The sequence below is a fragment of the Mauremys mutica genome, chromosome 5, assembly GCF_020497125.1.
Source record: "Mauremys mutica isolate MM-2020 ecotype Southern chromosome 5, ASM2049712v1, whole genome shotgun sequence".
Classification (NCBI taxonomy): Eukaryota; Metazoa; Chordata; order Testudines; family Geoemydidae; genus Mauremys; species Mauremys mutica.
In genome coordinates, this window is record NC_059076.1 from 83,055,531 (window position 1) to 83,067,979 (window position 12,449).

The 12,449-nt window shown below is 38.4% G+C and overlaps 1 protein-coding gene across 2 annotated transcripts in view; it reads right to left on the minus strand.

The window, feature by feature from the left end:
• Nucleotides 1-1,044: 1,044 nt before the first annotated feature.
• The window catches only part of ENPP6 (ectonucleotide pyrophosphatase/phosphodiesterase 6), a 57,666-nt gene continuing 46,261 nt past the window's right edge, over nt 1,045-12,449 (minus strand). For both annotated transcript variants that reach the window (XM_045019913.1, XM_045019912.1), the window contains exons 5-8: nt 10,837-11,016; nt 9,092-9,229; nt 3,367-3,490; nt 1,045-1,767 (exon numbers count right to left, since the gene is read on the minus strand). In XM_045019913.1, the coding sequence (XP_044875848.1) occupies nt 1,562-1,767; nt 3,367-3,490; nt 9,092-9,229; nt 10,837-11,016 (648 nt within the window). In that variant the 3' untranslated portion in view covers nt 1,045-1,561. The remainder of the gene's footprint in view (nt 1,768-3,366; nt 3,491-9,091; nt 9,230-10,836; nt 11,017-12,449) is intronic.

Consider the following 12,449-nt stretch of genomic DNA (forward strand, 5'->3'; position numbering starts at 1 on the left):
TCCTAGAGATTTTTGCATTGACAGTGCATGCCAGCATCATAGAACTTGTTTGGCAGCTGGGACAGTTGGGGCTTTTGCCTCAGTGGGGCCTTTTGGATTTTTCTGCTAAAATGATAAGCAGTGAAACAGTTAATATTTAAACTGTCATCCTTTGGTTTCAAAGACACTGTCCTATGGAGAAGAACAGGACAGTTCATATCTCCCAGAGCTACTGTATCAGTAGACACTTGATTCATATTTTGAAGGTTTTATTCTCAAGCTTAAGAGCTAAAAATGTTCTGGGTTTTTTTTTTAATGAATCTTAGATTCCGAGGTAAAAATATGGGTAGCAAATTTGGTGGCCTTAGACTTGTGAAATAAATAGCGCCCTTTGTATAGGAAGGTGGTATGTTAAATTTAAAAATCACCAATGGGCTGTTCTAATAAACTGCCACATGGATGACCTGAGTTCAGGTTTGGCCTCATTGTGGAACTCTCACTCTCCGCTTGCTCTCAAACTCATTCAAGTCCATGGTAAAACTCTTCTGACTTGAATGGGTGCAGGAATGGCCTCTGTCTTGGATGGTTGAGAAACAACAAACCCTACATCTTGGCAGAGGATTAGGCTAGATGACCCTTGTGGTCCCTTCTAACCCTAGGTTTCTATGGTTCTGTGAGCTAATGGAGTACTGAGGGGGGGTGATGTTCTTAAGGGAGAAGGAGAGACAAAGTGTGGGGAAAGGATGTTATGGTTCTTGAATGCTCCCATCCCTACTTTTTCTTAGGGTTGTGCTTATTGTAGCTGAGTGGAGAGAGGCTGTTTATTCCTGTTTAAAGGAATGGGGCAGTGTACACCATGCATGTAACTGATTTGTGAGGAGAGGGCAGGGCTATAGCAGAGAGAAAGAAATAATCCAGAATAAAACAATCGGTAAAATTACAGGTTTCAGAGTAGCAGCCGTGTTAGTCTGTATCCGCAAAAAGAACAGGAGTACTTGTAGCACCTTAGAGACTAACAAATTTATTTGAGCATAAGCTTTCGTGGGCTACAGCCCACTTCTTCGGATGCATGGAATGGAACATATATTGAGGAGATATATATACACATACAGAGAGCATGAAAAGGTGGGAGTTGTCTTACCAACTCTGAGAGGCCAATTAAGTAAGAAAAAAAATTACAAAGGCCTATATCCAGCCTTGAGCCCCTAACTATGCAGAGGTGACAGCGTCTCCTTAGTTAGGTATGGTAGTATGGGTGGGGGGAATTCATTCTCTATCTCCTGCAGTAACTTTCTCACTCACGCTCACAATGGGCTACATTCTGCTCTCATTGACGCTGCTATACATATTTACAACAGTGTAAATTAAAGCAATGTTTGGCTTTGCATTTGTTATAACCACTGTGATTTATCCCTTGTGTAACTTGAGGGATGAATTTGGGTGAGTAGGTGCAATTTACCCTGACAGTATTCTATTACTGAAGCCATTATCCAAATAAAGAATTCTAAACAACAACAACAAAAAAGTCAAGTTACTGGTCACACTGACCAATATTGTTTTGGGGCCAGAGTAACGAGATCTGTTATGCAAACAATAAAAGTAGAATTAATGCCAGCACACAGCTGCTCCACTGGAATAACTGTGCCAAACAGGCATTATTTTTTAACATACACTCCACTCTGGACCAGGATCCATTGTTCGATAGTGGCTGTATTCCTGCAATATTGCACATGATGTTGTAAACATCGACTGATCTGATTGAAGGCGCCTTGAAGTTAGATTTGAAATCTGAAACAAAGAAATGCAAAGAGGTGTTTTAGTCTCTGAATGGCAGGCAGGATTTAACGTTGGATAATTTCTTTTGCTTGAGGTTTTGAATTGCAGGAGCATCCAGTAAACAAGGAATTAGGTGGGACGGGGACCTTATGTCGTTCCAGAGACTAATAGAAAGTCTTGTGAGTAGGACACAAAATTATCTGTTAAAATTAATTGGGCAAATAAGAAAAGAGAAGGGAACTATTAAACACAGGAGCTATTTAAATGTTTGTGCATTTAAACATCGCTCTGCTGCCTTTTCAGCAGACAGTTTTGCTTTGCAATGATTGTGTGAAAGATTCTGAATCTATTTTTTTCTCTCATCTGTGAAGAGCATGCACTAGTCGATATTTAAAGGGTCTGACAAACTGGGACTCAGAAATTCTCTATGTAATGATGCAGCAGGTGTATGATATAAGTAATAACGACATGGATGCTATCAAAGGAGCTATTCTGTCTTGATGAGCCCTTTGCCAAGACTAAAAGGATACCTGTATTTCATACAGATTTAAAAGAGCTCAAGCCTAGCTGAGAACAGCAAGGTTCAATGGATTGGAAACTGTTTTGGGAATTAGGAGACTTCCTGTGTAGCCCTGGGCAAATCACTTGATGTCTCTGTGCTTAGTTTCCCCATCTGTAAAATGGGGATAATTTGTTACACACCTACAGAGTGTGTTCAGATCTGCAGATTAAATCCTGTGCACCTTGTATATTAGTAGCAGTATAGAAATAGCATAATATACTCCACATAGAGATCAGGATCTGAGACTCTGTGTCATTCCAGATAATTTCTGGTTGGTTGGAAAGTCCATGATAGTGTGCATGTCATGGAAGTGTACATAGCAATACATCATGAGTTGCCAGGGCCTGGGATAGAAGTGACCAATGTGCCAAAGATAACTGAAGGATTTAAACAGGGGTCGGCAGCCTTTCAGAAGTGGTGTGCCGAGTCTTCATTTATTCACTCTAATTTAAGGTTTTGCGTGCCAGTAATCCATTTTAACATTTTTAGAAGGTCTCTTTCTATAAGTCTATAATATATAACTAAACTATTGTTGTAGGTAAAGTATTAAAAATGTTTAAGAAGCTTCATTTAAAATTAAATTAAAATGCAGAGCTCCCCGGATCAGTGGCCAGGACCCGGGCTGTGTGAGTGCCACTGAAAATCAGCTCGCATGCTACCTTCGTCACACATGCCATAGGTTGCCTACCCCTGGATTTAAACAATTGCGGATCCCAAACAATACAGGACCTATTGATGTGCCTGTGTGTGAGTCTTGGAGTACGTTAACAGGAAGGGATACTCAATGCTGATCCAAGGCTTGGGCAATCATAGTGGTAGATCATTGGTTTCTCCCCCAGTTTCACATAAGATATAGAGGCTAAAAGGAGAGCAAGCTTGCTCTATTTTCATATGGGCTGTGATGGAAAGGCTCCATGTCCAGAATTAACTTCTACATCAACGCTCCTCCCAAAACAGTGCAGCACTGTGGATCTGCCTTTTCTCTGAAGCTATTGTAGAGGCGGGTGAAGTGGGGAGTTTGTGATTATCTGATCATTCATTTGGCCTACCTGGCCCATATGCGAGGAAAAATCCCCTCATGTCCATGAGCTCATTGTCATATCCATGCCACCCATTCTGCCAGGCCTCTTTTTTCCCTGTGCCATTCTCCCAAAATGGAAGTTTCTCTTTACTCTGGGGAACAGAAACAAAACACAGGTTAACATATAAATGCCATAATAGGGAGCCTTTAAATAATGAAAGAATTAATAATTATCGTAATCTTTATTTTGTAATGGAGTTTATGTTCTGCCGCCATAGTCATAGGATCGTAGTAGTCAGAGATGGAAAAGACTTGTTAGATCAAGACCAAACCCCTGAAAGGGCAGGATATAGTCACCAATAGGGGATATAGCAAGTATATTGAAACGGCACTTGATTCATTATAATAGAATACAAACATAAAAGGAAGGCACATGAGAATATTCTTATATTATTATTACCTTCTATTGTATACAATGCCACATCTTCAGGCCCTGAGCCTGAGGGCAGCTAACGGGGAAGATAACCTTTTCAGTTTCTATTCCCCTCTTCTCTGAATGTTTCTGGTGGGTGAATATAGATACAGAGCTAGTCCATATCAGTGAGTTCTTCTATGGCTGCTTTCTAGCAATGCCACTTTCTGACCAATTTCTATTGTTCAATTCAATGGAATAATTTACATTTAATTTTGTCCTTTGCCCTCATTACCAATGTCATAAAAGCCAGAAAAGGAAAAGACCTATTAAAAAAGTTGGTCCATTTCATCCAGTCATTCCAATCAGCACAGGACTCTTCCCTACAACAAATTCTCAAATGTTTTGTCCTGTTTGCTTGCTTTATTATTGAATCAATGAAGCTTCCTTTAGGAGACTATTCCTAAATCAGATCTGTGGAAGTTTTTTGCAGAGGACATTCACCTTATGTTTTCTTTTGCTCAGTTTCATACCATTACTCCTAGTTATACCCATGTAGACCACTCCAACAATTCTTTTCCTTCCTTAGTGTCTACATTCTTCAGATGCTTGTACACAGTCATCGTATCTCCAGTTTGTTTTTACTTAACAATGTTACACAGAAATAGTACTTTTAAACATTTCTCCGGAATCAGTCTCTCCAGCTCCATAGTAACAACTACTTAACAAACTTTCATCATAGTAGTTTTCATACAGGAGGCTCCTACAGGTCTTAACACCTGACATACAAACAATAATGGACGGTTATTTCCTCCGTCACTGGATTGCATCCTCCCTGGAATGAAATTTTGCAGCTGTTGAACACCACACAATGCCACGCAAATATTTTAGGGCATGAAATAAAGAAGACAACGTAGTTGTCTGAAACTGCAGAGGGAATTTATGAAGACCATAATGTAATTATCAAAGTTGGAATTTTGCCAGGACCCTGGAGTTAACACACCTACTGTTTTTTAAAGGACCATGAGTCCTGAATGAACACAAGTGGTCAGGAATCAGAATCTCACTTTTACATCTCATCCAAAAAATGGCATGTTTAGCAGTGCTTACTAACACCATGCTGGGGCATCGTCTTAGGACTAGAGCTGGGTGACCAGTGAGAAATCATTGTAATCTGTTCAGTGACTTCTAAATAGTATTTCACTTCATCAACTAATGATATGTTAAAATTCTCCTGACTGATGAGTAACAGTGGCACTGAGTGGCCAGGACCATAGAGAGATAGTGTACTCACCTTGTATCCATAGCTCCAGTAAACTCGGTCCAGTGATGAGACAGACTGATTTAAGATTCATTTCCATTTTATTTATATTTATTATCTGATTTTATTCTCTCTTCTTCCCCCTCCCAAACAATTGACCATGGATAGAAACTGTGGGATCTATAAAAAATTTTATTATAAAGTGTAGATCTTTAGGCTGCTAACAACAGGAACCCCTTGAGTATCCATGAATTTCTTTGTATATAACAGTCAGCAGATGTACAAGATAATTGAACAGTTCTAGTTGACAAATTAAATCTGTTGCCTTGTCTCCATTGATTTCACTGACAGCACTCAGAGCAAGCAGAAGAGAAAATGGACTCAGTCTGCTTTTTTGTATAGTCTCCTACTATAGTGCCTGCCTACGCTGCTATTCTGCTTAATGGAGTTCCAGGAAACTAATGGGCTGCTCACCATAAGACAAGTTGTATAGCATTTGTTGGCATCCACTCAAGTCATGCCAAGTCTTATCTAAGTTGCAAAGTTTCTTTGGAGATATCATGACATGACTGAAGTTAAACCTTTTAAAAGCACTGTCAGATGTTATGGACTCAGCTGTTTCCCTAGTAATGCCAAACTCAGGAAAGAGAATGCCCTTCGATCACCAGCCCAAGAGTACAAAGATAATAGTACCTTACTGCAGCTGTGAAATGCAGTCAGAAACATAGCAACTTTTATCTCATTTTCTGGTATTTGGGTGAGAAAACATGTTACTTTCTTTTACATTGGCAAATGGTTGCATAGGGTCATTAATAGCACTGGCTTCAGGCAAGCATAGTATGGGCAGGTGCTATGCAAGTTCCCCAACATAGTGTTCCCAGGGCACCACACTCCATCCTAACTTGCAACAACTCCCCTTGCTAACCCAGTCGTGCTTCTGTTGAGAAGAGAGTACCAGTAGCTCAGAACTGTGCCAGCATGTGCAGTGATTTTGTGATATGCAAAAACGGGAGCTAGGATGAGATTTGACAAACCTATTTCTCCTATCTAATTTAAACCAAGACTGAATGTTGATCTCTAACAGTGAAACACTAATGTACAAGGCCATGCAATTCCCTAACCCTCCCGACATTCAAAGGTTCTCCTACATACTTATGTTTGCTTGTAACTACAAATTCAGCTTGTTTAAACTGCAGAAAATACAGCAGTAGAGGTACATAACATATATAGGCCAGAAAGCAAAGCATTAAGTACAGAGATACTGAAGCACAAATATGTTATATTGAAAATTAAATTGGAGTAAAGAATGATTAACGTTTCAAGATGAACAAAATAGTATCAACACCGAAACCAACAGAACTTTAAAAAAAAAAAAGTGGGGGGGAGTATTGAGCTTTGTATAGTGAAATGAAAAAGTGAAGTCTGGAATGTCTGGCGAGGGTAGAATTCCAGAGACATTCCCCCTTTCTGCTCAATAATAATGTGAGTAGTGCTCAGAGAGTACTAACAATGGAAAGTTTAAAAAAAAATTTTTTTTTAAGGTGAACACAATAGGAAAGAGCTTGACAAACTCTTTTCAGTGGTTTGGGCACAAAAATAATTGAAATTTCAATTATTACTTTAAAAATATGACACACAACTTCTTTTTCAAATCTGAGTCTCAGATAATGAAAATACACCCAGAGTGAGGAAGAATTCACTGAATGAATAAGAGGGCATTCTTGAGAAAATCAGAAACAATAGGGAGGAATGGGCAGAAAGACAGAAATAATTTTGTAGTAAGCAATGTTTGCTCTATGGTTGTTAAGGGTTTGTCAAATTTCCATTATTTAAATTTTTTCCAGTATTCATAAGTGTTCTGAATGTTAAGCTGGTACTGTACAAAAGGTTTTAGTTGCAATCATTTTTAAAAAAAAACAATTAAAGAAAATGGTTTCAGATACTTTTTTTTATATATTCTTGAAACTCATCAGTGGCATTTAGATTTTTAAACTGAAAATGTGCAGCTTACCAATCCATATTCACAAATGATTTTTTTAAAAGGAAGCATTTAGGTAAGTTTGTGAAACTCACCATCACAAACTAGAGGTGTTATGTTGAAAATGTGGCAGTCAGATAACTATATGACAGGCATAAAAGGAGCTGCTCTGTTTAGCTATGTTAATTTATGAGGCAAGTATGGTATAGTTATTAGAGAGAGAGACTGGGAGCCAGTACTCCTAGGTTCTATTTCCAACTCTGTTACTGACTTATGTCACCACTAAGTGACTTTGGACAAATTACTTAACATAGTGGTGCCTTCATTTACCTGTCTATAAAATGTGTATAACCATAGTTACCTAACCTCAGCATTGTGAGGCTTAAGTAACATTTATTGTTAAAGCTGCTCAAGAATTTTTTGAGGAAATGTTTTTTTTGCCAAAAAGTTATTTGTCAGATCAGAAATTATTTGTGGGAAAGAGTTTTGATGAATTTCCCAACTTAAAAAAAAAAGTTGGAAAAGAAGTTTTGTAATGTCACCTTTTGACATTTTTTAAATAAAAAAGTGGTTGGTTCAAAACTCTTAGTTTCAATTTTTTTTTCAAGATTTTGATTTTTTTGGTCCCAGTTTGAGATGGAAAAACTATTTCCTGCCCAACCCTATATGCAATGCACCGTGAAAGACTTGGATGAAATATCAAATACTAAATAATAGTAGTAATATTTTAGAATAATGAAGAACTGTTATGAAAGTCTCTATATATACAGGAGTAACAAATTCCACTTTTAAAAAAAAAAGTGCTTAGATGTTAAACCCTGTATACTAACTGAGTTTGCCTACTAAAATTCATCCTTGCAGTTTCAATTGGATAAGGTGTACTTCATTTCCTGTCTTTGGACTGTGGTTGCTACTGTATGCACTGCAAGAGGGTCTGATCCTGCAAGATGAGTGCCTCCCGGGAGCATTTAGCACCTTTCTGGAAGGCACTCTGAAATAGCCATTGTATTCCACCCCAGAAGTGATTGCATTTCAGTGGTGGTTAAACTGAGTCCTATGCATAGAAATCAGTGCTCTCTCGATTATGCAAAGAATGGATTATCCTTCCAAAACCTGAGTTAAATAGAAGTTTTGGATATATAAGGAATGGAAGATTGTGAAATACTTTGTGAAGTGCTTTATATCTGTGAAGTGCTTTGGTTTCCTTTTGGATAAAACAGCCTACACGTGTCAATTACATTTTTGATTTAACCCCCACCCCAAATATTTTCAAAATAATTACACATAACTACCACTCTGTGTGTGTGTGTGTGTGTGTGCGCGCGCACACTTCATTAACATAGTTGTGTTTATGGCAGATAACAAAATGCCCATCTTCAGCCACTTGTAATCATTGACTTACATACACCTAAAACAGTTACTTTCTTGCGTAAATGCTGATTTTTTTATCACCTTTGGGCATGGATTCCTTATAAATAAGTTTTTATCTATAACAAAAAAAACCCATCCCTTTTGAATTACATAGAGGGTGGGGAAATTACCAGAAGCAAAGGAATTATTGAAAATTGTAGTAATGTAGAGCTTAGTGGTGGGGAGATGGTACCAAATAATTGGAAATGGGGGGAAGTCAAGAGAGTAGATAGTATTTTTAAGGGACAGTATAATGTCAGAAAAGTACCTGGGGAACCAAGTCGAGGGTACTGTGGGGGAGGAAATATTGTCATACATTAGGATAATCTTAGGTTGCCAAAGAAAGTAATCCCTGAACCTAACCAGAGGAAGGTTGAAAGGAAAAGGTAAACTGGATGAAGAGGAAAAATAATTATATGCAAAAGGGATTAAGTTTCAGCTCTTATTATACCACGACGGGACAAAGGATCAATCTTAACTTAAATTTGATGTAGTTATCACACCGTTAGTTTCATTTAAAAATACATTTCTAGTATTTAAATGTGGGGCAGTAGTAGTTATCCCAGCTAAACTCCGAGTCAGTTGTATAACTCACCATTAATCTTATAATTTTACATCTTTTTTCTTATTCATTTTATATATTATACTTTTAAACCAGATTGGTAAATCAATAATTTGTTCATACACTTTACCTCTGCTATGAACCATCCTTCCTCAGCCACAAGAGTTAAAGGAGACACAAATTTCCCTTTTTTGTAATAGAATCTATCTGGAATTTCTTCTATGCTATAAACATTCATGTGTTGCACAGCTTTCAGTTTATTATGCACCTGTAAAGGAAACAAAAGTTATAAAACCATCTGCCTGTAAAAATTGCACATGTATCTGTTGGTGAGGGAAAAGTTCTGCATTTTTAAAACAGATAGCTTATCTTCGTAAGTGTCCAGTTGTGTGCACCAATACTCATTAATGCATACAAATATGAGACTTTGCAGGTGCAAATGGGTGTTTATGCAAATTTGGTAGATGTATTTTAAGAGGCTCCTTTGAAAATTTGCCCCCTACACACTCCCAATTTGTGTGTATACATGTGCACACATGCACGTGCACACTGAGCTACAGCACTGAAAACAATTATGGAGACACTGAGGGTATGTCTACACTACCTGCCGGATCGGCAGGCAGCGATCGATCCAGCGGGGATCGATTTATCGTGTCTAGTCTAGACGTGATAAATTGACCCCCAAGTGCTCTCCCATCGACTCCTGTACTCCAGCGCTGCGAGAGGTGATGGCAGAGTCGACGGGGGAGCAGCAGCAGTTGACTCACCGCGGTGAAGACACCATGGTAAGTCGATCTAAGTACGTCAACTTCAGCAACGTTATTCTAAATGCGCCTGCATCCTGGCCGGTGGTCGAGCATCCGCCAAAATGCTACTGAATTTCTGTGGCATTTTGGTGGCGACGCCTCTCGATGATGCTGCTTGCCGCCAACAAGCAACATCATCGAGAGGCGTCACCGCCGAAATGCCGCAGAAATTCAGCGGCATTTCAGTGGATGCTCGACCGCTGCCACAGTCCTTCATCTGGCGCCTGCCAGACAAAAAGGTTGGGAACCACTGGTCTAGAACTTCACTTGATTTCCATAATTTTATTTCCAACAGTCTCAAAGCCAGCAGTTTGGGGTTTTTATCATTTATTGACTCAAAAATGCTAATGCTTCAAAATTGTTGCAAAGAGATTATCATTGTTGTAAAAAAAAAAAAAAGCCAGAATTTTCAAATGAGCCTAATTAAGTTAGATGCCCAAATGCCATTGAAATTCAGTGGAATTAGGGCACTTAACTCCCTTAAACTCCTTTGAAAATCCCAACCTGAATGCTGAAAGTTAGGGTTCTAATAGGTGCCTAAAAATCAATGTAGAACTGACTTGATTTTGAGACATGCTGCGCTCCTCTTGAGCTCAATGAAAGCTGGGGATGCTTAGGTCCTCTTGAACATTTATTTATGGATTAATGTTAGTCTAATTAAGTCTAGTGTTAGGCACCAGGTTAGAAAATGTTGGTAGTGTTTTATAGTATTAAACAAAAAAATTAGAAAACAAGTCTACCTCTCTGCCTAAAGCAAATAGATGTTGCTAATATGAGACGTGTGTGTGTGTGTGTATTTGCATAAAGAATATAATTCAGAGAAAGATTATAGTTTTTGATTTGCATGATGTGAATTTTACTCAAAAACAGTTTGCACTTTATCATCCATCATTAGGTGAAACCCGAGTCACAGGCCCAAATTCTGCCTTCTGATATGCAACTCCCATTGACTTTGGTAGGACCTGTACATGCATATCTGAGGGCAGAACTGGACTCCCAAGATTTAAACTAAAGCTGAGAAATGATTGGTATAAAACAGAAGAAATAACGAGGTGATTCTTTTGCTTGCCTCAGTCTGCTTCTCCTTAGTTGGCCACAGGCTCACAACAGGGCCTCGGTCCTTTACTTGGATAATATCAGTCATATTGATATAGTTCTTCAACTCAATCACTTTGTCCAACCAGGAAATGTCAGTCATCCCATGATCCGAGAACAAAATGACATTCAGGTCATTCTGAAGGCCCTTGTCCTGTCAAATTAGTGAAGATAGCAATTACAGTTTGAAAAGAATACAGTGTGTTCCTTCCTGAGTCAAAGTTCTGTGATAGGTGGCTGAATTCATTCTTACCTAAATTCCACTGCAATCAGTGGAGTTACAGTGGGGATGAGTTTTGCCTGGGATACTTTACAGTAAATTACAACAACAACAGAAAGGCTGGTCTTAGTCTGTTCAGACAGATCTCATGAGATTTTCTATCATTTTGGCCTGAGATTTTTCAAATGCTGATCAAAAGAATTTGACACTATCTCATTTGAATCCAAATCTTACTATTGGTTCAAATTTAAACCTGACCATCAAACCCTATCTCAGTTCTAATCCCCATCTGGATAAATGCCATCAAACTTCCTGGCACTATCTCTAGTTATAGGTAGTATTTCATTCCTATGCATTTATTGTTAATGAACATTTCATACAAACTGCTATGCACCAATCCCAATCTCATCAAAGTGAATGGGAGTTCACTGGGACCAGAATCTTACTTAATCTCTTTTTCTCTTTAGTCCAAATAGACTGAGAAAAACTTTCCCATTTCCATCTGCGTGGGTAGGTCATTTCCCTCAGATATAAAACTTTAATTCTGTTCTGGTGTTCTTATAGTTTATTGAGATTGAAATATTTTTCACCCCTTTCCTCATATTACTTATTGCTGAGGAAATTAATACCTCAAAGTTTATTTACCATTGTGGACAGGTATCCATAGCACTTCATGCTTCCTGGTAGCAGAGAAATTCGCAGAACTAGCTTTTACCCAGCAGCCTGATGTGCTCATTCCCCACTATAAAATCAGCTGGATAATTTTAAAGCAAAGTTGCAAGATACAGAGTTATGAATAACACCATAAATCTGCCATAAAAGGTAATTGTCTGATTCTACAGCCCTTATAAAAATGAGTAATCTTTACTCATCTCCCTAGTGTAAATTCCAATTGACAACTATATTTCTGAAAAGAGCAATGTCCCTGCTGGTTTACAGCTTCCTGGGGCTAGTGATATTATCATGCAAACCACCAGAGACCAATACAGAGTGTCTACTGAAATTAAATTAAGGGTAGCAGTATCATGCCTTAAGTTCCCAGCAAAATCAATAACCTCTGTTATTGCAGAAATTCAACCTTAACTGCCGTTACCTGGGTATGAACAGGACTTGAATTCTCAAAAAGTAATTCCCAGAGCTCCCCTGGGAAGCACTGGGGTTTGGGGCATCAGCCCTGTGGATTTAAAAATATTTACCGGAGCTCTGCTCTGTACAGCTCCGGCTGAATTTAATCCTTGGGTATGAATATGCATAACATTCTCCATAATGTCTTGCAGAGCCATTTTTTTAACCTCCTCAAACAACATTGTTTTATAGTCTCAGTTAAATACTGTTTCAGAAATACCTCTTTAACAACACTTGTTGCA